Here is a 25,325-nt window from a genome sequence, read left to right as displayed (position 1 = left end):
TTTTGCATCAGAGTAAGAGCTTCAAACAACAGACTCTACAGGAGTAAAATAACTTATTAACAGCACACGAAATGGAATCGCCAGGAGCTGCTGATACCAAAACAAGTAGGACAAGTGTGCCCTCAATAGCCAGCCATGACAAGGAGCAGCAGGCTGGACACCCAGACCTGAAAGCTGCAGAAGGAGCTCTGCAAAGATGGGTGCTGTGCCCTTCCCTCCTCCCTGCAGGTATTTTTCATACACTGGCTGTCTGTTCACCTCCTCCATGGTAATAAGAAGGATCTGGAAGCACACCTACCTTCGTGTTCCTTTTCAGTTGTTCCAACTTTCTTGATCTTTTTGGGTGATTTCATGAAGAGAGGGAAGATGGTTCTCAGCCCAAGGATGTCCACGAACTTGTGACAGTTGTCTGTGCCCTCTGGTCCGATCATGGCATGGTCCAGCACCTTCAGGGCACTGCTGCGGGAAATCTTCTTCTCTCTGTGAAAAGAGGCAAATTAAAATTGTAGGGACCTCTGGAGCACCCTACTTTAAAGAGACAAGGGAAAGGAAAACGACAAGGACAAGATGAAGAGTCTGAGCACAAGCTCTAAGCAAGATTTTTCTTCTAGAAGCCAAAACATTGTATCAACAGTAACTCTTTTCAAAACCGAGGCTGAGAATATTGTCTTGGTTATTTCTTTTTTAATGTCTTTTATTTCTTTTTATTTTCTATTTTTATTTCACTTTATGTATTTTATTGTCATTTTATTTTCTTATTTCTTGGCTACCGAAGAAGATATTTCTTAACTCCTTTACAAACACCACACAAAACAAGGGAAGGCTGGGTTGGATACAAAAGGCAAATACTATCACACCAAAAAGATCAGGATTTAGATCAAATAATAGTTTAATTCAACAAAGGACTAAGTTTGGTGAGCATAGCTGGGTCAGCTATAATGAAATGCCATCACCAGGACCCATACAATGGAAGGAGGCAGACTCTGGGCTGTTCTGCTTTAATGCCAATTCAGAACGTTGATGGTGATAACTCACACCAGTAACACAGGAATGCACTGAAAATGATCCCCAGCTGCCCTGTATCTCACAAACCAAACCAGAGGAATCTATAATCCATCCAGGGGAAAACTGAAACAGGTCAATAATACAGCCCAGACCAAGTGAACATCAGTAGAAGCTAACATGACCTTGGAGAACATAAGCCACCAGTGTCCCCAAAGGCCAGCCTAGGAGGACATTCCCTCCAGGACAGGACAGTCACAAACCTTCCCCACCTTTCACCCCAAGCCCAAGCCACTGCCCAGCTGCAGACTGAGCCACCAGTCCATCAGCAGGGGCTCCTCACAGCCTCCAGAGAGTTGTGGAAAACAATCTCCCTGCACAGACCCGACTTCACAAGCCCCTAACAACAGGCAAACTAAAATACCCATATATGAACACCTCAGCCTGAAAGAAAGCGACCCTGCCCAGTGCCACTTCCGACCCCATGGTGGGAGGGCAGCACGTGGAGCTAGACTCTGAGTTCCCCTCAACAGCCAAGAGCTATGCAGGAGGGTGGTTTGGCACCTCCAGATCCCCACAACAGAGAGCTAAAAATAAAGTACTCCTTAGGCCAGATGACACCAGAAATGTTTTCAGGGGAAGTAATTGCATATTGATCAGCATTTAGGAAGGCTGTGCAGGGCTGAGCTCTGGAATATTCATTGGGTTTAAGTTCAGGCTTTTAGAGATCAATAGCTGCTTGCCTGGACTGTCTGGAGTTGATTTTATTTGAAATATTTATTCTGCCGGAGGGCAAGCAGTTTATCTTAGTCTCATCTGTGCTTATTGAGGGAACTTTTAGCTGAACACTAATTCACAGACAAGCAAATGTGAGAAGCACCAAGTGCAGAGAGGCCTCAGTGTTCATGGAAACTCTGAATTACAACTTTATTTGCTGACCATTGTTTTCCTCCTTTTAACACCTTCACATCTGAGACAATTCTTTTGAAACATCTATTATTTAAAAAAGAAGAGGTGCTGACGTTATTTGTACTTTCCACATTAGCAGAACATAGCCTTTAACTTTCCAGAATACCAGTAAAAGTGGAACACTAGATTTCCTGGGAAAGTGTGCATAAAACGGTTCCGTTTAATTAACCAGAAGATTTAGTAAAGAGACAGCTTATGTTTCCAGGGGTCATTAGGAACAGCAGGACAAGAAAACATAAAAATATTTTAATAATCATAAAAAAAATATACCCTAAAATAGCTACAGAAAAGCTTCAGGGAGCCATATGGAGTTGTCTGCTTTCACCTTGTTTTGCTGTATAGGAGACAAAAGCTTTTATTGAGGGTCAAGAAAAGTCCCAGCATATCTGCAGGACAGAACATTTTGTGGCCAAAATGATGCAGGTCCCCCTGAGCTCCCTGGGCTGCATTTGTCTCTGTGCACACATATGTTCCTCAGTTCATAGCTGGGAAAGCCACACGTCATTTTCCCTGAGCAACAGAGAATCCCCCTGACACATCCCCCAGGAGCAGCACGGCTGCATCTCCTCAAACCCTACACAGCTCTACAGCCAAAGCAATAAGCTGCCTGTCAGTGTGCACCAGGGAGCTGACAGAACAAGCCTGTTTTCCTCTCTTTTGGCTAAACTGCAGTTAGGTTACTAAGGCAAGACTGAGGGACTGAGCACTAAGGAGTACTTCCTGATCTAAAAAGAAAATTTAGTTTAATTCTAAGCGACATTTCTAAACTCTCTGCTGGTGGCTACTACCTTGATAAACTGTCTTGTTTTTGATAAAGATGCAACATAAAGTAAATAAGCTTCTCTTGATGCAGAGATGTAAATTAAATAATTATATACCGAATTATATAGTTCTCATTCTACTCCCAAACTTCCTCCTTCACTCCTGCTGTCATGAGCTTCATCCCTCTCGACCTGCTCTTCTCCCAGACCCTCTGCTCACCTCCCATGTACCTGCTTGGGGAAGCCCCAATTCCTTCAGGGCCAACTGCAAGTCCCAGATCACAGCACGAGTCCAGGACCCATCTGGCCATGGACATGCATGTAATGCACATCAGCCACACTGGGCTCTTTTCCAGGCATTACCACTGACCCCCCAAAAACCAGGAGAAGTTCACACGATACAACATCACCTTTTGCTGTTGGCCACATATATTTTAAGGCTCAGCACAACAGAAACCATCCTGTTCTCATGACTATCTGCAGGAATATCATGAGCACATTAAATACTCATCGAAAGCTGCTGCAGCTCTCCATAGGTCTTTGTGCACAACCATCAATAATGGAACGTCTTGGCTGGATGGATTGGGCAGCACCAGACACAGAATGCTGCGTTCCCTACGACAGTAATGGAGATTCAAGCCTGATATCTTTATTCTCACACAGCTTATCTATCTCACATCATGTCAATACGCTTTCAACTTTGCCTATTTGTCCTTTCATCTACACAGGCTGTGGTACAGTGATTAACCACTTCCAAAGTAAAACCAAAAAATAACAGATCTCTGCCCCCGGCCTTCAGAGGACATCAACAGGAGAGAAAAATACTCTGCCTTGTTTGTGGGCAAGGTGGTCAATCAAAACTGAATGGCATGTCCGCTCTCTGCTGTTTATCATGAAGGTAGCAAGAAGAAACAGATGTACAGCTCCAGATCACAACTACCCACATCACTCCCCACTTACAACAACAGATTGTGGTCACCTAAGTTGCTCTGTCCAAGAAAAACTGAGCACCTGTGAAAGCTTCTAAGCACTAGAACTAAATTAGAAGAATTTAAAAAATGTAAAATTATCAGCTGTCAGTACAGCACATGCCTTTGCACAGTAGTGACAGAAGCTTCTAGAACAAATTCTGTGAATTGTTAATTTTTTTCCACTTTCACTTTACCAATCCCACTCAAACTCTAGAATCCACAGACTGAGGCTTTGGAAACTCTATCCATCAGACAGAGATGCTGCTGATAGATCCATCACACTCTGCCCCTCCCAACCCCTTTGCAAGTACTGTAGGGGGCAAAACGCAGGCAAGGAGAAATTTTCCTCTTGTCATAATTTTCCAGCTGGGATCCTGGTGCAGACAGTGGTAAACAGCAGAGTCAAAAAATGGGTAAAAAGCTCTTAAAAATCCAAACACTGAATCCCACCCACATGGCACAAGAACTCCAACTAATTAGTTCTGCAAGGCTGGTTTAGCAGCTTAGGACTCCAGGCAGAGGGAGGCCTCCCTCCCGTTCTTAGTTTTGGAGCTTTTCCTTAATTAGCCTCAAGAAAACCCAGTGTTCCTATTTGAATAATCCATGTCGGGTTATTTATTCGGTTCCCTGCTGCCGCACATTCCCCAGCCCTGAGCTGCAGGAGCTCAGCATTCCTGGCTGGTGTTTGCTAACCCTCCAGCACACAGCCTGGCACTCTGGGGACAGCCAGACGGAGCCCGCTGTGCCCTCCCGCAGCTCTGGGGAGCCAGACAGCCCAGCACACACAGCTCGGTGCCAGGCCAGCAAGGGAAAGTGAAGACAGAGCAGAGAAGCCCCAGAGGTTCAGGGTGTGACAAAGCACAGCACAAGAAATGCAAACTTAATGCCCCATTCAAAAAAGTATTTTTTTGTATCAGCATCCATAAAAAAATCAGCAGCTCAGAGGCTATACAGCACAGTGGAGCCTGAACTGGGGAACAAAAGGAAAAATGTTTTCCCTAGAGACATCCAAAGCTCCTCTCCTGTCCTCATAGAGGTCATTGAAATCTCTAGAGAGTCTACCTGACCTACAGCATTCTCTGTGGCAGACATCCAGATGAAAGATCTGACACTTTCCAGCAACCACTGTGGCAAACCTGGTTCTTAGGAAATCAAGTTAAAAACAAAGAGCAGAGATTCCACATTTGAGAAAGTCCAACTTACCTATCTGCTGAAAAAGAACCACAAAGAGAAGACAGACAAATATCCTAGCACATAAGTTTTAAAATAAAACCACAAATATCGAGCCAGAACAAGTGCTGGCACATCAAAAGCAGGAAGGAAATCACAATGCTAATGAGGTACCTGAGCATCAGGTTCATCAGCTGCAGACCCTCACCCTTCAGGAAGCGGTCACGGTTGGAGCTGAGCATTAGGCAGGAGCAAAGGGAGTCAAACAGGTTCTCCATCATTTCTTGTTCCTCTGCTGTACTTGGATTGTGCCGTTTAAACACCTGAATGACAAACAAAGCAAAATGACTCCCAAATATTGGGCTGTGCTGTTGCAGAACACACACGAAGAGTTTGCACCAAAAGCTCCAGCACCTGACATGTGTCAGCCAGTGATCACACAGGTCACTGCTGCATCCTCTGTAGTTGCTGCCCTTAGCTGCCCTGACTGTTCACACACAAATGTGTAGCAGCCTGGTGCAGGATATAAAGGATAATACACAGGGCCTGCAAGGAGAAGGGCAAATTTGCACTCAAGTAAGTGGATAAGCTGATTACCAGAGATTCCTACAGAATTCATACCTGAAGGTGCTGCAGGCAGCACTGCCTGAAGAAATAGAGGGGAGGTATGAACACACTACCTTCAGCCAGCTCAAACATGGGCAGCCCTGTGCTTGGAGTGGAGCATGCTGAAGATAGACCAATTCCAACTCTGCCTACCTCAAATTTGCCACGAAATTATAATATAATAATTTAACTTGATGTACCTCAGCGTTAACATGGTTAAAAAAGGGATTCATCTCACTGACCATGGATGACACACCACATGGAAGGTATCTGGGGATACACCTCACGAAATATGAAACATTCCTAGGACAGCACCTGCACCCCAGATATTTTCCACTCCTCCCACCCAGCCCAGCAGTCTCCCAATGAAAGAGAAGGCATGTGGGAATTACTCACAGATAACTGCTGAAGCAGCACATCGATCCCATCCAGCTCCCCAAGCAATTCTCTGTTGTCTAGACGGAGGTGGGGGGAAGGGGGAAAAGAGAGAGAAAAATGAAGCTAACTGTCACATTTTACAGCCATCTAACACTGATACATCAGCAAACAAAATCAATACAGCTTGACAGAGCACAAAAGCTGCAGAGAAAGAGAGGGTGGAGGCGAGGGAGCACATGGGGGGGAGTTAAGCCAGCAAAGGGAAGCTGGAGGCAGAAAAGGGCTGCTGTGATCTGAGAGAAGCCTGGATTCTGCCCTCACTGACAGAGATACGGCAGGCATGGCTCACCATCATTATTCTGGAGCAGAATCGCCAGCACTTCACTGCAGTACAGCTTATTGGCATCAAAAGGCATCTTAGCCTGTGGTGGAAGGAACAAGAGACCCATCAGGGCATGGGCCTCAGCATCTCACTGATTTCATGAACACATTAATCAAATCACCAAATGTATGAGCAGCACTTGAAATAAAACCCAACTGCAGTAATTCTGCAGTTTTCCTCAGTGACAGAATAGTAACAATTCTGATTCAGGAGTGACAGGAGGTACATGTGGGCTCATGCACACATGTAGAAGCTCCACTGTGATCCTTCACATGGCCCTAAACCAGTAGGCTCGGCCAAGTTGGCTCAAAACCCCTAAAAACAGTCTCCAGTTGTTTACCACACAGAATCTCTTTCCTGTGATATATTTTCCACAATGTTACATGCGTGCATGGCACTTATCTCTGTTCTGGAAGTCCACACCTGTCAGCAAAACTGGAATTTCAGAACACAGATCACAATAACATTATATAGTAACTGCCAGAGTTTCCTGTGAGGATCAGAGTGTCACAGTCAGGAGAACATCAGATGGGTTTTGCCTGTACAGTCACATAACTTCCATTTCAGATATTCCATCCATCCTCAAATATGCTAAAGAAGTCATAATGAAACAAAAATGCCGAATTTGAACGCCCAAAAAAATCCCTAGAGTGGACTCTGAACTGCACCCAATGTTTTTGCATGCTGCCAGAGCTGCTTCATATACAGAAACAGACTGAACATTAACCAATCAGATAATTATGCAACCCGGTTTTTACTGAGAGATTAATAAAGTAAAACAAGTATAAAATTCATCAGTTACCAGCTATTTATACTCCGCTGCTCAAGAACGGAAAAAGCAGAAGTCCTAGGCTTAGAATATAGCATTTGTCACCCAGCTTTTTTCCCCAAACACACAACTCTCTGCAGCACGATGGACAGTCCTGCCTGTGCAGGGCTGCTGGGCCAATCATCCCACCCTGCTGCCATGGAACAGAGCACAGTGTGCAAGACCATGCAACACACAGAAACATGGAAGGCAGGAAAACCCCAAACACCACCAAGTATTGACTTTAAATAAAGCTTTTCATTCCAAATGAACTCTGCAGAGAACAGTATTTACAGCAACCGGGTGACACCTCCAGGCAGACCATGGAGGAGAGGGGAAGGTGCTTGGTGCTGTACAGCCCTGCCAGCTTCTGCCATGGGGTGTCAAATGCTGCCCTGCAAATTCTGGGAAATACCATTCTGATCTCTCAAGACTGCACACATCATCAAACCCTGCTTGTGTTCACACAAGTGAGCTATGAGCTTTCCACCTGAGCTTTCTGATGCAGCTCTGACAGTCACAATACAATTATGAGACCTGAAATGTTGTCAGGAAAAAGAAATTCATGCCCTGTGCTGTGTGCCACTGTCCTCATCAATGCCCAGACAGAACCCTGATCTTAAAACTCATCCCACAGACATTCCACAGCAGCTCTACCCAGCTGCTGAGATCCTGGGTTAATCCCAAAAAAATCTGTCAGGGCAAGAGGTCCAAGACCAAGCACTGCTAAGAGCCAAAGCACCAGGAGAGGGGTTCATCATCCTCCCCACAACCCTTTGCAAGCAAAAAAAAAGCCCTGCCTGATCCCAAATCCAGGGATAACACAGCCAGGGAACATAATTCCTGCATAAGCTTGGAATGCTGTTGAGCATTCATGTTCTCTGGCACCAAGCAGGAGAATCCTAGTTGGGATTATTTTACTTTCCCAAGTTTCTTAGTCTTTCAGCTGCCACAGCAATTTCAAGGCAGGCAGCAGTACCTATGTGCCAAGACTAAAATTAACTTCACTTTTTCTTTTTAAGCAAAGGACATAATTATGTTACTACCTGTAGTGAGAAATTACAGATTACTTCTGCTAACAAGGATGTGAAGTGCACAGAGGGGTACCTGCACTTACACAGCTGATGGAGAATTTCTGGAATTCAGAGGCTTTCTGATCAGGCAGACATTTAAGCATGGAAGTGCTAATGCCTTACTGACAGGTTAGAGAACAGCCAGAATTTTTTTGATATCTTTCCTTTACTATTTCTGTGAGAGGGCTGAACTACTGTTCTTTTACTACAGCATTTTCCAGTGAATGTTTAGGCATCTTTTCACACAAGACAAAGTTAAAGGGTGCAATTAGCTGTCACAGGATGCAGTGTATGAAAAGCAGCTTTTAACCTAAAAAGGAATTAGTTGAGTTCAAAGCAAAAGCTGTCCCCAGCAGCATTTAAACACAGTCATCACTTAAAACTCAAAAAAGTGTTAGAAATGTAGGAAGCAAAGGCCATTAAATGGTTAATATTAGTGTCCCCTCCCATTGGTCTCCTTTTATAGTCCTACAGATCTCACACACAGAAATCCAACATATATGAATCATATGAAAAGGTAAAATATACAATTTCTACTGCAAGACATTTATAAAGACAAGACCAAAGTGCATCTCTTTAAACTGAAACTGCTGAGGACACAGACCCTGAACGATAACATTATGTCCTTAACTGGGGTTTTACAACACGCACAAGCACAACTGGCTTTTCTTTAGCTAGTTTTTGTCTTAACTGGCCTGTAGAAGGAAAGTAAGAAATCAGCTCACCTTCAGCCTCTTGAGCAGCCACTGCATGAGGCCCTGCTGTGCAGCCTCTGTGCACATCTCTGGCCGGAACTCTGCCATGTTCTCCACAATTCCTGGGAAGAAAGACACAGGAAAGAGATAATTTTCCCAAACAAAAATTACAAACTTCATGTTTCCAGTCTCTCTTATTCTTACAGTCCTGGGAGATTACAAGCCCCAAAGACTGCAAGGAATGGGTGATGGTCTGACTGCCAGCAGTGGCCCCACCCTGCAACGATTTTGTTTTGTGCAAATATCAGAGAGCAGAGAGGCAGTTATGTCCTTCCATGAATTGCAAATAGTTTACCACCTGAAAGTTAAATATATTGTCAAGACAGCAACGAAGTATAGCTCACAGATATGTTCACAGTATGGGCAGTGGAGCACTTTCCTGGAAGTTTTTAAAAGTTGTGTAGATGTGGCTCTTCAGGACATGGTTTAGTGGTGGCCTTGGCAGTGCTGGGTTAATAGCTGGACTCAGTGACCTTAGAGAGCTTTACCAACCCAAACAGTTCTGTGATTGCCTCTGGTGCAGTGCAGTGAATCCATATATCTGCACCTCCCAACACAACTGGTTTGGGAAGAGGCACCTTTCATACAGCCATGGGACAAAGGACAAACTCTGGCTCCAGGGATGAGTGATTCCAAGCTGTGCTTGAATAAAAGCTGTACCAAATCCTGTACTGCACTGCTGGCAGTCCAAGGGAAAAAGAGAAGGGGGAAAAGGAAGGGATAACTCGCAGCCCTTGGTACAAAGCACAGAAAGAAGCAAAGGGGCTGTGCAGCAGCCACTTACCCAGGGTGTTGTGGACACCATCGGCCTCCTCTTTCACACTTTCATCCAGGCGCTCTAAATTCTGGACCAATAAGGCCACAACCTGACCCTCCACCTAAACCCCCAGGGTCATAAAAAACATAAAAAGGTAAGAAACAAGACTGAAAAGAAGAAGACAAAGGAAACCCCTGCCAGACATGGTAAGAACACACAACCCTGCTGTAAAATCTCAGAGGAAGCGAAGGAATCATCATGTACATCTGTCACTATGTTTTTCCTAATTAATTAAACAAGTTTTGCGCTTCAGATTTAACAGAAAAGCATCAGGAGGTAAACATCCACCTTGTCACAGTCTTATTTCCTGAACCAGCCTGACTGATATATAATCCCCCAGAATTCTGAAGCACGAGGCTCACAAACCACTGCGGATAGGAGAATTGTCAGCTCTGGGAGCAGCTCCACTCCCAGCTGGTCACTGCTGCCTGTCTACATTGCTGCTGGACCTTCAACCTAACAGGTACAAAAACCTGACAGAACGATGCTCACACCCACAGATCCCAGCCCAAGAGCTGAACCATCACCAGCTGAAGTCCTGCAGTTAAATCCTCTCAAGATGACTGCACTAAGTTGATTTCAGTGAGTTAAGGAAAACCAGAGAGGCAGGGGGGAGTCCCTGAATCACAGAGCTCACACTCAAAATATGCCTTTAAAACTGGAATTGGAACGGCTCTGGCAAACTTGCCATTGTGGACATGAGCTTGGAACAGTTAAACAAAATAACTTTACCAATTCAAACACTCTTAGCCAGCTCTGGGCCCAGTAAATATGTGGGAAAACTACATATATGGGCTGCTGCAGAAAATAATGCAACAATCTTTAGACACCCTACAACCTTTTACCTACTTCCTTAAAAAAAAAAAGTAATCTAAAAAGCAGGTATCTAATCACTTCTCCCAAGATAGGCCTGACCTGTTTCTTTCAAGCAGGACAATGAAACCTCTAAACATGGCTATTATCAGTGGGCTGGTAACAAAGAAAACAGAGAAAGAACTTCACTTGATTTACTACCTCTCCACATATTTTATAGAAAACATCTTCTCTAGCAGCTCCTCTCTCCCATTTCATTCACCCAGCAATCTCCCCACCAAGGCACAGTAATTAACAACAGCCCAGAGGCCAGCTGGAGGAACTGGGCTCTGGGCACTGTCATTAACCTTTGGAAGGTAACATTATAGTGACTGGACAAGAAGGATTGTAGGAGAAAACAGAGCAGCCAAACAAAGCAAACAAAAGAAAACTGGTAATTCCCTGTCTTCCAAATACAACATAATAGTTACAGCACCAGACACAGCCACAGCGACCCTCAAAGGCAGCAATTCAACATCTTCTCATGTTTGGCTGAGTATCACCTCTCTGGAGGATTTGGTATCCCCCTTCTGCAGCTGGGGAGGAGGAGGCATCCAGCACAAACACCATGAAAAGGGGAAATACACCAGAGGCCAAAAGGCACTCAGATGGTTAACTGTGCAGGGATACCAACCAATGCATCTCCTACCCACCTAGGTAATTCTGGGTTGGTTCACTCTCTATGCCAAAAGGAATCCTTACTTCTGGGCCCTCCTCCACCCTTAAAGTTCATTTGCTCTGCTACATGAGAACTTTCAAGCTTTTACTTCTTGTTAAGAAAAAAATCCCACTGTCACCGACAGATGCCCCAGTCCAAGCCCAGATTTTTAGGCTTGAAATAGGAGTTACTGGGTAGAAGACAACTAGTCTCCTGTGCAAGAGGTGAGACTGAAAGCTCACAGCAGCATCACTGTCCTTTGAGTAACAGTCCCTGCCACAAACTTCAGTTTTCCAAACCCAGGTCACCCTTTTCCACAGGAGAGAAGGGAAGTGCAAACAAAGCTCCTGTTTTCAATGGGACACTGTCCAAGTCACAAATATTATTACTTCGTTCTCCCTCCCTGCACCAAAAAATCTCCCAGCCCACACAAATTTTGCAATATGACAGTGTTCCTTCCAAAAAAGAAGTGGTGCAACAATGTGCAAATGGTGCAACCACCCACTCTCCAAACTCTAGCATTTCATTGTGTTCTCAGGCTCAGAACAGGCTTCTCCTGGCTTTCTCCATCATGATGTTGGCAGCAAAGAGCTGCAGGAAAGCAAGGTGGGTCAGTATTCATTGCTGGGCTGAGGCAGATGTTGAGGCCCTGAAATAATCTAGGGTTTCCTACTTACAAGAGCATCTATGAGGACTTCAGCTCCTTCTTCACTCTCATGGAGAGTATCAATATCAGTCAGCTCTTGCAGCAAGTCAACCACAGCTATGGAAACATGTGCTAGGTGTTAAGGACAACCAACAGGGAGGCAAATACATTTACTATCAATAGCAGATGGCTCTTGGGCCAGTGTGTTCACGACATGACACCAAAGCAACTGGCAATACATTACTAGTCAGGTGATACAATGCATTACAATCACAGCAGCAGGGCACAGGATACCACACACAAGAGCACACTGACTTCTCCAGCAGACCTGCCCCACAAGCACTAAAATTAGGGAATTTAAACAATTAGGAATGATAAAAACAAATGTGATTCTGTGCTTACTGTATCAAGCAATTTTACCATTTCTTCATGGTACTTACTTATTTTTTTCAAATCAAACATGCTGGAGTTGGTGTAACAAGGCAGTGTCTTGCATTGTCAAGACCGAACACAAGCAAAGAGAAATGAGTTATAACAATGTGATTTGGGTATTCTGCTCTCAGTGATAGCCCTGCTAACCTGATACACGCACACACTCTCAACAAGGGCACCACTGGCAGCAGGAGCATCACCCCCCCTCTGTCCAGCCCAATTAGGGCAGCACACTCCTCAAACCACAGCCCCCGCAGGAGCAGCAGAGCTTCTGCCAGCCCAATTTTCACTCATTAACTCTGAGCTGCATAACACACAGCTCCCCTGCCTGCTGCACAGCTCCCTTGTACGACAAGACGTATTCCAGCTCATTAGACCCACTTCCCTATTCTCTCAGACACACTGATCAATCCTGCCCGCGTCCCAGGGGCCGAGCAGGAGAGGCGGTTTTCTGCATGTCCTAAATAACCACTCTGTGATGGATCTCTCTCAAGTGCCCAGGCTGACAAATCGGCTCCCAGGTCTCCTATTTGTGCATTTGCTCAGACACACAAGCAGCAACAGGAAAAGTATTTTCATCTGTCTTTTCTTAGCGATGTTCAGCCGCGTGCTGGGTCTGGCTGGAGAGGTGAGCTCTGCAAGAGAGAGCCTGGACCTTCTGCTGGACAAGCTACAGGAGTCACCAGCGTGTCACATCAGGCAAGCGTCACCTCAGCAGAGTGTCACTGCAGTGATGAAGGCTAATCACACACTGCACTGCACCAGCAAGAGCAAAACCAGCAAGCCAGCAGAAGGAATTCTCATCTTCTCCTTGGCACTCATGGGGCAACTTGCAGAATATTTTGTTCGCTTGTGGGCTCTCCCAATAAAAGACAGATCTTGACATACTGGGCTTGGGAGAGTTGAGGACCACTGAGGTGGTCTGGGGGTTAATACATGATGGATGAGGACAAATTGAGGGAATGGCTTTTCATCAAACTGTGGGAGAGAAAGCTCAGGGAGGAATCAGTTGAAAATTTCTGCTGTCTCCTGGGTGCCACAAAGATAACTGAACCAGGTTCTTTTGCAAGCACACAGCAAAGAACTCAGCAGAGTTCATCATGCAGGGCATTTCTGTCTGGGAAGCTTCTGTTGAGGCTTGCAGTGAGAGTATCAGCTGTCCTATAAAATTTAGGAGATAATAAAGCAAAGTCTCGCTTGAAGCTTTCATGTCGTTCATTAATAAAAACTTGTTGGTGATCATCTTTCATTCACATGTTTTGTGTAAAACTGTATGAATCATTCAGCAGATTATTTGTTCTCCCTGGACATTGCTTTTGTCTCCTTGCATTAGTCCCTCAAGACACCACGTTTAAATCGCATCTGAAGAGCCATTTGTTTAGTTCTCTCCTTGAGAACTCATTTTAAAAAATATTTTCCCATTTGTTTTAACAAAACATCATTAGAAAACCTGAGCTGTACCAATTCAGTTTTATGTCTAGATGCTTCACTTTAATAGTGCTTCTACCCTGTACGTGAGCAGCAGCAGTCTCTGCTTCCAACGGAGCTCAAAACACTTCAGCAGTTTTATAACAAGAAATATACTTTTCCAAAAATTGCAGTTCTCAGGCCAAATTCCTACCCATAAACTCACTGACAAGCAAGCTGCAAACCAAATAAAAAGAGTTCACAGTGGAAACTCTGACAAGTCTTTGACAGCAGCAGTGACCCTAGCACAAAGCTTTCCATGGCTGACAGGACAAAGCAAGTTGTACTCCAGCACACTTCATCTGGAAAACAGCTCTGCTATCCCAGTCAACATTCCCACAGTTCCTTTTTTCCCTATAAATGAGAAATTCAGTATAAAAGTGCATAATACAAACAAGTCTGTGGTGTCTGCTATAAAATAAATAATTAAACTACAGTAACCACGAAATTGGATTTGCATGGGAGGAGCTTCCCCCTGTACAACATAAATTGTTAACAGTTATTTGAGAGCCATTTCCTTGCAGATCTTGGATAAGGAAAGCTGTGGGGTTTACTGTTTTGCAGGGACCAGCATTCACCACATCAAGGTTCTACCTGATGCAAGTCAAAATACCCAAACACATAAGCAGTGCTCTCTAATATAAACTGGCATGCAATAAAATATTTATGTTTTGGTTTTAGCTTCTGATCACTGCACCCACTTAGAAAGAATGAATTATGAATTCTCAATAGATGGTGCTATAAAGAAAAGTGCTAAAAAAGAAAACCAAGATCTGTGCATCAGACCACAACATGCAGCACTAACAGGCCTTTTCACATTGTATATTCTATAACACCTCAGGAAAGCTGTTAAGTGTTATCTCCTGCTTTATACATAAAGAAGCAAAGAATAAATTACCTTCCTAAGGCCATGGATCAATAAAAATGGAAAAAAGGACTGCCTGAGTCCCAAGTCAACACCCAGTGCCCTTTCCACAGGGCTTCACTGCTCCCTCCACTGCTCCCTCCAGTCACTGATATTTTCAGGACACGGACACGCAATCTCCCAAGTCATGTAACAATTTTTCAGCTTAATCTGCTGTAGAATATTTTACAAGCAGAGTGGGCTGAGGTCTGCTTTTACAGACTGCACAGGGGGGAGCTGGACACAGTGGCAGTTCCCAGCTGACAGCTAAGCATCAAGGCACCAGGACACTCAAATAATGGCACTGTTTTTGATCAACACTACCAAAATGGGAAATTCTTTCTCAGATGCCCTCAGAGTTTCAGAGGTACAAGAGTCGGGTGCACAGAGGGATCAGGGTCAGTGACACTGGACCTCACTGAGCATGGAAATGGAATTGTCTCTGGATACATACTTAACCAGAGGGGCCATCCACAGCCTTGAGCTCTGTGCACACCAAACTACAGGTATGGGCACACAGACAAAGCAAGGTGAAGCATGTGGTGAGCAAATCCATGACAAACAACTGACAGTCTGACAGCTCAGATCTGAGCTGTCAAGAAGGGGTAAAACAGTTTCATTTTCACTGGGGCTATTCCAGACGAAGTTTGCACAGTCTGAGATTATCACTGCTAAGCCCAGGCCTTCACTTCTCCTCCGCTGTTCATCTGCTCACACTCTAACACTGCCACTCAAAACTAGATGAAAGGGTCATAAAACAAGAAAGAAGAATAACAGCACTGAAAAAAAATCAGAATCAATATTACTTGAAAAAAGAGGGCTTTCACTGGGAAAAAAAAAAAAGAAAAACCAACACATAAATTCAGTGTGGTGGGAAGAGCAGAAAAACATCTACAGGAGCCTGGGAAAGAGGATATGAGAGATTACAGAAAAGTCTGTAGAAAGCCTCTCCCATGACAGCTGCTCTAACAACTGAAGGATATCTGTGTTGTCATGTCCCAGCAGCCCGAGCAGAGACTGCACAGCGTTCAGCTCCACCAGCAGGTGATACAGGCCGGGCATCGTGGCGATCACGTGCATTTCCTGAATGATGTCATTTAAATCCAGCTCCGACTCCATAAACCTGAGGCAAGACAAAAATGGTTAATAAAAAGGCAAGAAGAGACCACTACCTACCAGGAGACACCAGAGGACTTGTCACTCCAGGTGCACGTGGCATTTCTATCCTCCCTGTCCTATGCCTGCCCCTTGAAGTTTAATTCTGCAGGAGCATAAACATTTCTACTGTATAATTTACATAGAGTAAATAAGCAGATTTGTTCCAATTCTATAAATCAGTTCTAGAATTTCAAGAAAAAATTAAAATCAAGATGCTGCAAGCACACATGAAAAAACCTGCTTATAAAATAAATTCTGCAGAGAGCTGCACCTTCCCCAGCTAGCACATATTAGCATGTGGGTTGGATGAGTCTGAGGTCTGTAAAAATAATCTGGGTAAGGGAAAGGACAGCAAACTAGACAAAGAACAATGGCATTGAAGTCTCGGAAGAAATCCCTTTAACGTAACAGAACACCTTGAAGGGAGGAAGAGGCTTCTACAACACAAACCCCACATCTGGCTCTCCAAGCCCATCCAGCCATTCTGCTCACCACAGCACTGGGTAACATGAAATGATCTCCTCGCCACACAGATCTCTGGCTGGTAAGCAAGCACATACCTTCACATCAAACGATAAGATGAAACCTTTGATTATGGCTTATGATGGTTTTTGTGCTGCCAGCCATATATTGGCCTCACCAGAGTCTCAACAAAGCCATTTTTAATTAACAAAGTCAGTTTCAAATAATATTTGGAAGAACTACAAGGCAATAACTGCTGTTACATAAGCCTTATGTAACTGAAAACATCTCTATATTCCAGCAATTGATTTAGGCTTACACCTAAAATCTAAGGAAGAAAAGTTAAGCATAGCCTTACTTCTCTGGATTATCAGGAAACTTGATCCGCAGCTCCTGGTTTTTGTAGGATCTCTTCTCAAAGGTGAGAATCATCTTCTTCACTGAACTTTCATCCAAAGGTTCCTCCTGACAAAATCAGAAAAGGCAGAAAAGTGAGCTTTGGATGGCTGGAGAAATACCAGCAATGTGGTGGGACTGCAGCCAGGCCAAGGGCCCTCAGAATTCGAGCCAGCTCTGGAATCTCACAGCAGAGATCTGCCAAACTCCTCACACACCATCACTACCTACTGCAGCTCGGACCTCAAGCTGTTCTTTTACAGCTCTTATAATCTTGCACCACCAGTACACTTTGAGGCTTTTTTGCTTCTGACATAGAACAAACCTGCACTCACAGCCTGTGTCCACAGAGAGCTTCTCTGCAAAAGTCCCTTGTGCTATTGCTTTTTCTAAGTCTACATTTAACTCCTCTGAATTTATGTTCTTCTGCATTTTCCTCACTTGGATAAGCTTTCACTGCTATCTTAAAGCCTTTTCCTAATGAAAAAATAAATCAATATTCTACTTTAGTATTTTCTCTTTACTTTGTAAAAGCTTCTAAGGTGTTTCTCAGCTGGAGCTGTATATTTACTGTACAGCAGCAATGCAACCTTGGCTGCCTCCCTGACACCTACAAACATTTTCCTTAGTTTATGATTTTAATGCACTTCTTTTATTAAAAAATTGATGATATAGATTTCCCTGTGTAACCTCTTCCCTCTCCTCTGTTTGACTGTGTTACAACCACTATTTAAGAGAATGTCACAAAACAAAACCCAAACCAGATGCCCTTCCATCTTAAGACAGGTTTTGTGCCCATCCCTTGCTCAGGATTAAATCAAGAGTTGCAGCTGGTGTTGCAGATTCTTTGGTCAGTTACTCTAGGCAGCAACCTGGTACAAGAGAGAAAATCTCCAATTCTTCAGCAAACTCCATTACAATAACAACACCAGCCCCAGCCTTCAGTTGTTATTGGATTTCCCCCGTTCCTGTGCCCAACCTGTCTCATTGCCATCCCACTCATGTCACCACCCCATTCAGCCAATCAATATTACAGTGCCCAAAGCACATTCTTCTTGCAGTGGGATTTCAACCCACACATGCTGACACTGCTTCCCTCTGTTCCCTTTGATTGTTTGCTTCCTCTAACACATATCACTGCAATATCTCCATTAGGATCTGCTTTATATCTTGTATTGAATTTGCATTCAGTATTGCAGTGTCCTACAGATTAGCTTCTTCCCATCAAATTTACTGGGACAAAGCACATTTTAATGGCACTTATATTTACTGCAGTCCAAAGTAATAAACAAGAGATTTGAGTTCTAAAGAAAGCCTGGACTTTCAGCCTTTAAAATGTCTGGCTGGGAGGACTCCACTTGACAAAGATGAGGGACTGGCACACTGCTGGAATCCACAAGACTCTAGCCAGTCGGGAGGACTCCTCTCGATCCATCCTCCCTGGAGCTGAAATGCTACACAAATCCTGCATTATCTTTCTCTGCTATCAGCAACAACTGTCATGGCAATAGCTCAACATCAAAAAAACGAGGGAGATTCTCAAAGACGGATGCTGGCAATGTTGTATACAAAGGACAATGATATTTTACAAAGCTACATGATTCTGCAGTGGTGAATATCACTTGTTTTTTTATCTAACAGGACACGGGCAGCAGGAAGCAAATATCTTCTAGATTTATACCAATCCATGTGTCACATTTATAAAGTGATCTTTTCCCTGGCCCTTGGCAGAAAGGCCAATGCAACATTGGATTTCTGTCTCCAAGGCTTGAAATCATTTACCCTTGACAGCTGCCACCTCCCTCCTCTGACCCAAGACCTCTCTTGTACAGAAGAACGTTTGTTTATCTGCTGCTGCCGCACAGCTACAAAGAGGGGGAGAAGCTGCATGGTTGGGGGTACTGACGAGAACAATAGTCAGGAAATTGGTTAGAACACAGAAACTGTTTCCTAAAAATATACTTTAGAAGGTGATTTGGGTATTCTCAAACAGAGATTAGACTTGAAAGCCCTTTCCCTTTCACCCCTGCTTTGAATTTTCAGCTGATATATTTGAGAAATTTGAAATTAATGAACACCCCACAGGGCAGGAAAGCAAACCCACAACCTGAAGCTGTAGGAGTACAGGAAAATCACGTTAAGTCTCACCACCTACACGGTAAGAAATGGAAATCATAGAGGAGGGGTTTGGTTTTTGGTTATTTCTACTGCTTCTTCTTTTCCAGAGGACTTACTTCCTCATCCTCTTCTTCTCCATCCCTCTCAATTATCTGGAGGAGTTTCTTCTTCTCATCATCAGTTTCTTCCAGGGCAGCAGACTCTTCTTCCCTGTGACGACCATGCTCTCGGGCACTGGCTTGTTTTCGACGTGCTTTGATTTCCTCTTCCTCTTCATCACGGGGTCTTTTTGTCCCTCTGTTAGGCTGAAGTCAGAGAAATAACAGGGGAATGAACACAAGTGTTTAGTGACCCTTGCAAACCAGAACACCAATATTACAAGCCATACCGAGGAAATTCTTACAAGTTGTTTATAAGATTTGCTTACACGACACTTAACAACTCTTGAAAACTGGAAAGGAAATTAATTTAGTGAACTGGAACATCACATGAGTAGATGAATGCCTCTGCCAAGAGCTGTGTCAACATCCTACCTTCTCTGATCTATGAACACAATTCACGGGAAAATATCTTCATAGACAGCAAGGACATGGAGTGCACAGACAAGGAGTGGCCAAACAGCCCTGCTCAGTGGGGCACAGCTGCCCATCAAAGAACCCCAGTCTGCTGACTCAGCTGAGACAACCCCACATTTCACAGCCAGTAGACTGATATGCTCAGCAGACAGCAGGGAAGGATAATTTTTTACCCACAACGTATACAAGATTATTTTGAATTCCTGTGTGCATCCCTTTTCACCGCCATCCTTCTGTCTGAAGTTTGCTGACAAATAAAAGCAGAACCAGCCCAACTCAGTGCAGGCAGGACTGCTGCTTGCTGCAGGACTGCTGCTTGCTGCAGCTCTGCAGGGGCTGGGCAACAGAAAAAAAAGCACCCAAACCATCATGGTTTGTTTGGAACAACCTATTATTTTATTTCACTATTTCTAGTTGATTGTCAAAATTAACGGTAATTTGCCAAGGACAAGAAGAAGTCCATTAATCCTAATCCCATGTTTTCATTCAGGCAGAAAGAGATAAAAGTATTTGCAATGGAAGGAAAAACTTTCCCCTCAATACCTACGAGGACATTAAATTTGGTCTCTCACATTTTTGAAGGACAACCAAGCTGCAAGAGGAGTACTCCATGCTCTATAAATACAGCAAAACAAAGCTTAATTCTTTACTACTTAAAAGGAGTGTGTGTATCAAGAATAATAAAATATTAACAAAAATACTTTTACTTTACTTCACTCCTCAAGTCACCTTGTAGGTTATTTTGTAACCTCGTCAGGTCTAACATGTGTCCATCTTAATTTAAAAAACACCACCTGGCAGGCAGCCTCTACTTTTCTATTCTGTGGGACCCTCTGGCAAAAATGGCAAAAGTCACACCAGACTTCCATGAGCACAGGCCATGCTTTTATCTGAGACTGGGATTTTACTCCTGTTAGATCCAATGAAAGGTGCAGAGAAAATAAGTGACAGTGTCATTCTCCCACCAGGTCTGACACTAGTGTGAACATCAAGACAGGAATTTCCAGCTCCCTGGCAGGCTAGGAACTTTTGGGCTGCAGACATAAATAAACCTTCCAGGCTCATGAGGGAATCCAACTGTGGTTCCCATTCTGCCACGTGCTGCACCAGTGGCACAGCCCAGTACCAATGACAAGATGGTAAATTATCTACTCTGGAGAAAGTGCTGCTTTCAGTAGATGTAAAAACATAAAGCCCCCCACCTCAGCCTCAAAAAAGCACATGAGGAGTTAATTATAGTTAAGAAGCAGGCCAGACAGCAGCCTGGCTGGGATCACCTTGTTTTCAGGGTTACCACCTTGTCACCACTTCAGGGAAGATGCAGAATCAAGTTTCCCAGACAACACATTAGCACAAATCAGAGCTGTATCTGCTCGCTCCCAGGCAGACCTGCTCAAGCTCCGTTATCTGTCTCCTTTCTCCCTACATCTTCTCTGCCATTTCCATTACGGATGGTACATTCCTGACTTAAAACCCTTCAAAAGTGCCTCCATGCACCTTTAAAGCAGTTACTCGGCTCATAATTCAATAGCCATGACATGGAAGCATACCCAGAGATTCTGTGAAATGAAAAATTTATTTGCTTCAAGGGTTTTGTGGATTGGGTTTTTTTTTTAAGCAGATTCCTATTACTTATCTTCTAGGTACATTAAAATATAATTTCGCATAGATCCATTTGGAAACAAACATGCCATTGACAACAACTAATAATTCAAACACTCTCTGAGCAACCAGCAACCCCATAAAAAGAATAAGGAAAAGGTGCTCTTTTAAATGACATCATCCAAGGAAAAAAACTTCAGTAAATCCACACTCCTTACTCAATGTCCTTGACGTCACAGGGGGCCCTGCCCTTCCTATATCCTTCCATTCACTCCTTGGTAATACCCTACTCATCCTAAACCATCTTTGACAGATTAATGCCACAAACACAGATACAGCAATTAGTGGCATAAATCCCGAAATTTACATCTAAATCTCAACAAGATTTGCCACGGATGTTCCTAATTTGGAATTGGAATCCCATTCCTCACTCTTGTTTCTAAACATCAGAAAGGACCAAAGCCCCTGGCAAGCCTGAGGTGTAAAGAGAGGCCGAGGGAGCTGGGGGTCTGTCAGATGCAAAGTAATGTGCCATGGGAAGGGATTGCATCCCAGAACAAAACCGGAATTAAAACTCCATCATTTCCTCTGAGTACACAATCCTCAAGATCAGAATTTACACCCTTGCTTCCATCTCAATTATTTTACCCTTTCTGGTATTTATGCATTGCTGGAGAGGCGTCCCTAACACATACCAGACTCATTATGATAAATCATGGAAGTGCCCCGCGTGCGATCATTAACGCTGCCAGCAGCCTGGCAATAGGCAGTAATTGAATTCCGGGCAAACGCTATTAAGCAGGCATTAAGGCTTTGCCTCTCCTTATTGATGTTATGCAAAACCTCCCTAAGAACATCGCTGTTCCCAACCAGCACTTATTAAAGCCACGAAACCAAGGCCTGAGTGGAACACCTGGGTCCTGCTCATTCCACAAGAGATGCGCAGTCATGAACAACTGATTTAAGGCGGGCATTAGGTTCTGTTCGCTGATTTTCATCTTGGGTTTGCATTTGTGTTTTGCGAAGGACTGTTACCAAGTAGCAAGAATTGAGCCCATAGGTTGCTGCACCGAGCCTGGTGCATTTCGCTCAGCAAACACACAGATTGTGTCCAAACACATTTATTTAACCAATTCCACAGATTCAAAGACATCTGCACAAGTTCTGCCTTTCTGGTAGAAAAGAGAAAGTTAATCATTCGATAAACAAAATGTGGGTTTTTTTTACTTAGTTGTGCTAAGGTGAATCTGGCAAGAAGTTGGAATTCATTAGAAAATGCACAAGAAAAGCATTTTTCAATTGTTTTGTTAGCTAAGCTTAATTCTGTTCCTGTTGAATGCAGGGCATTCACAGTAATTTATTCAGTAGGCATTCTCATTTAAATCTAACACTGATAGCACCACACAAAAACCAATGAATACAAAAGGGTTTTAAAAAAGCTACTGTTTATAAAATATGATAAAGTAAACAGAAGCTGGTAATTGGGAACGGGAGGATTATCTTTCCCTTTCTCTTATAGTCCTCCTGTACTGGTTGTGTCAGTTTGCTGACATTCCCTGGGGCCAAGCCTTTGTGTACAGACTTTCCCCAGACACACCTGACACAGCTCCTGGTTTATGCACAGCCAGGTAAGACTGAGCCTGCCCCCGGCGAGGGCGACAGGAGCAACACCCTCGTGTGCCATGAGGGACAGGCAAACAAGGTCCTAAATCAAAGCACAATAATCTGCCAGTGCCCCTGGGCTCCCTCCAAGCAGTGATGACACATTAATATCAGGGTTAAGTACACCACAAAGTCAAAATACACATTTCTCAGAATCCTGATTGCTTCAGCCTTCGCCAAACATAAGGAAGGTTTAGAGAGGTCTCAGTAGTTTCTTATTACTAAGGAAATACTCAGGAGTTTCAAATTACTAAGGTATCTGTTTTGTAAGTAATCTTGTTACTGGGAAGCTCAGAAATTTTTTTTAATGAAATCTGAAATAAATCTTCATAAATGATGCAGCTTCTTCTGTGCCCACATCCCAGCCCGCTCCAAAGAGCCACTCAGAAAGCAGCACAGCAGCTGCCAGTTGGGGTTCCTAATCTCCAGAGGAATCTTCAATGACTTCCTAATTTTGTTTCCAATGTTTGTGATAAACCAGGCTACTATCAATCTCACTTTTCCACGCTTTTTCTTCCTGAGGCGTGATACACAGCACTTCTAAATGGTGCAGGATCTGGAAGAACTGCTACTCCAGGAAAATCAGAAATCTCAGACCCAAGAGCTCCAAAATCACACAAACCGAGGCAAATGCAATGAGAGGTGCACACTATACCCACATGGATATGGATTATTAATTTCAGAGGGAATGAAGCTCTGTGCCCTCCCTTGTGAGGCTCTGAACCACCCAAGGAGCACATCAGGGAGGTGCAGGACAGAGATCTTTCTTGACACCCTTTGGTTTGGTGGTCAAAGACTGGGAAGTAAATTAGAGATTCACTTGCCACCCTGTGAGAGCACCAAGACAGCTCTGGCAGCATGGGGCTGTACTCTCATGAGCAAAGCCAAAGGATGAGGCAGGCAGCTGAGCCAATGTTGGCTCCTTGTTTTAATCACCAGCAGGAGAGGAGCTACTGAGGTAATAATGCTGTAAGTAATCAACAACCAGCTCAGCTGAGCTGCCCCTACCATCAGATACATCATTATTTTATAAACTGACATACAGTGTCCATCCCAGCAGCAGAAATGATGATGTGCCCCCATGGATACACGGAGATCCATCCCTGCATGCGCCACACTCAACCCCGACAGACAACGGGGCGTTCCCCCAGCACAGCAAAGTCACATCTCACCCCATTAGTTGCTGCATCTTTTGCTGTTTGATTTTACTGACATTCCATTAAAAAATTAGCCATTTGTAATGATTGCTCACGGTGATGAAATCTGCCTTTAATGAGTATTCAAATTCTCTCCCTTATTCCCTCCAAGGACAACTGAAAGAGGGCTCTGAATAGCCCCAGAGTTGGCTTTGTCCTCTTAATTACCCTCTGTAATCAGAGACCAAACACGGAGGATCTGGGCAAACAGCAGCAATATTTAATCATCACTTTAGACCATCTGCAACTGTTTTGCAGCAACACGTAAAGTTTATGGATTCCTGAGCTTTGTATAAACGGCCAGGTGCTGTTTAATTGTATTTTTTGTTGCAAGAGGTTTCTTTTCCTGTTCTGGCAGACACTTGGTGCTGAACTGGTGGCACGGTGCCTGCAGTCTTCCACGCCAAGTTTGGCTCTGAGGGGGAACATCTTCTTGCCGAAGCAAGGGCACAGATTACACTTTTAGAGGAGAAAATTCAAAACAGTGTAAGAGAAAAGCAATTATTTTGGGTTGTGCTGAGGGAGGTTGAGAAGACCAACTCATTTGCAGCAAGAGATTAAAGTCAGAGAGCTGAGGCACCACAGCACCTCCCTGACAGCCGGTACCATCCTTGCAATGAGGACAATCAAAGAGACCTTGAGCCAGCCCACAGCTCAGCCCAGAGCAGGGGCTGGAGTGGGCCAGGAGCTGCTGGGCGAGCTGCCAAGCCACCCTCCCCAAAGGCAGAGCTTGACCCACAGGATGGGAGGCAATAAAATCTGCTGTTTCCAACTATTTTTCCCCACCTCTCAGCCAGCAATGCCCTCACAGAAGGGAATCTTGTTTTCTCAGAACCAGAGCTATTTGCCTGCCTTCTGGTCCTCCACCTCTTTCACCTGTACTCACCATTGTACCCGGTTCTGGAGGTTTGAATTCAGCACCACTGATTTCTAATGCTCACTAAAGCATCACATCAGCTAGTGACACAAGAACCACCTGCCTTCAGCTGAGAGCCCAGGAGAGCACAGAGCCAGGACAAATCCTTCAGGAACTATTTCAGCAGCTGGTTGAAAGCTGCAGAATGCTTTTCCCCACAGCTAAGAGCAATTTCAGCAGCAAGAAATGAAATTAAAATTTAGATACCCTGCAGCTAAGCAGCATTTCTTTATCTCTACAGAATACAGCCCCTGCTGTCACAAGCAATCACCCCTTGCCGTGTTGAAAGCTCATCCAAGAGAAAGCTGTACAAAATCCAAGTGAGCAAAGCAAGGTGGATGGACACTTCCCTCCAGAGTGGAGGGAATCCTGGGGAGTTCACATTCTGAGAGCAAGAGAAAAACCAACTAACAAAACTCCAAACTGGAACTTAGTTAAAAAATGACACAGTTTGTTCAGGTTTACCTCTCTGTGTCTTAACCTGCATCCCAGACACGTAAGGGATGACATTGCTAACCCCCAGATGGGGTGGAGAAGGCCAAAGAAAAAAAAGGAACATAAGGAATGAAAATTCTAATGTGATTTTGAA

At 44.1% G+C, this 25,325-nt stretch overlaps 1 protein-coding gene across 1 annotated transcript in view; it reads right to left on the bottom strand.

Annotated features, from left to right (window-relative positions):
- The window catches only part of CTNNBL1 (catenin beta like 1), a 47,355-nt gene that overhangs the window by 20,760 nt on the left and 1,270 nt on the right, over positions 1-25,325 (bottom strand). The window contains exons 2-11 of the mRNA XM_066330692.1: positions 18,902-19,090; positions 16,630-16,736; positions 15,635-15,774; positions 11,880-11,977; positions 9,660-9,753; positions 8,846-8,937; positions 6,207-6,279; positions 5,876-5,934; positions 5,048-5,196; positions 299-480 (exon numbers count right to left, since the gene is read on the bottom strand). Of these exons, the coding sequence (XP_066186789.1) occupies positions 299-480; positions 5,048-5,196; positions 5,876-5,934; positions 6,207-6,279; positions 8,846-8,937; positions 9,660-9,753; positions 11,880-11,977; positions 15,635-15,774; positions 16,630-16,736; positions 18,902-19,090 (1,183 nt within the window). The remainder of the gene's footprint in view (positions 1-298; positions 481-5,047; positions 5,197-5,875; positions 5,935-6,206; positions 6,280-8,845; positions 8,938-9,659; positions 9,754-11,879; positions 11,978-15,634; positions 15,775-16,629; positions 16,737-18,901; positions 19,091-25,325) is intronic.

This window comes from Sylvia atricapilla, chromosome 16 (assembly GCF_009819655.1).
Source record: "Sylvia atricapilla isolate bSylAtr1 chromosome 16, bSylAtr1.pri, whole genome shotgun sequence".
NCBI classification, from domain to species: Eukaryota; Metazoa; Chordata; class Aves; order Passeriformes; family Sylviidae; genus Sylvia; species Sylvia atricapilla.
The sequence above is the reverse complement of the archived record's forward strand: the minus strand, read 5'-3'. Positions and strand labels throughout refer to the sequence as shown.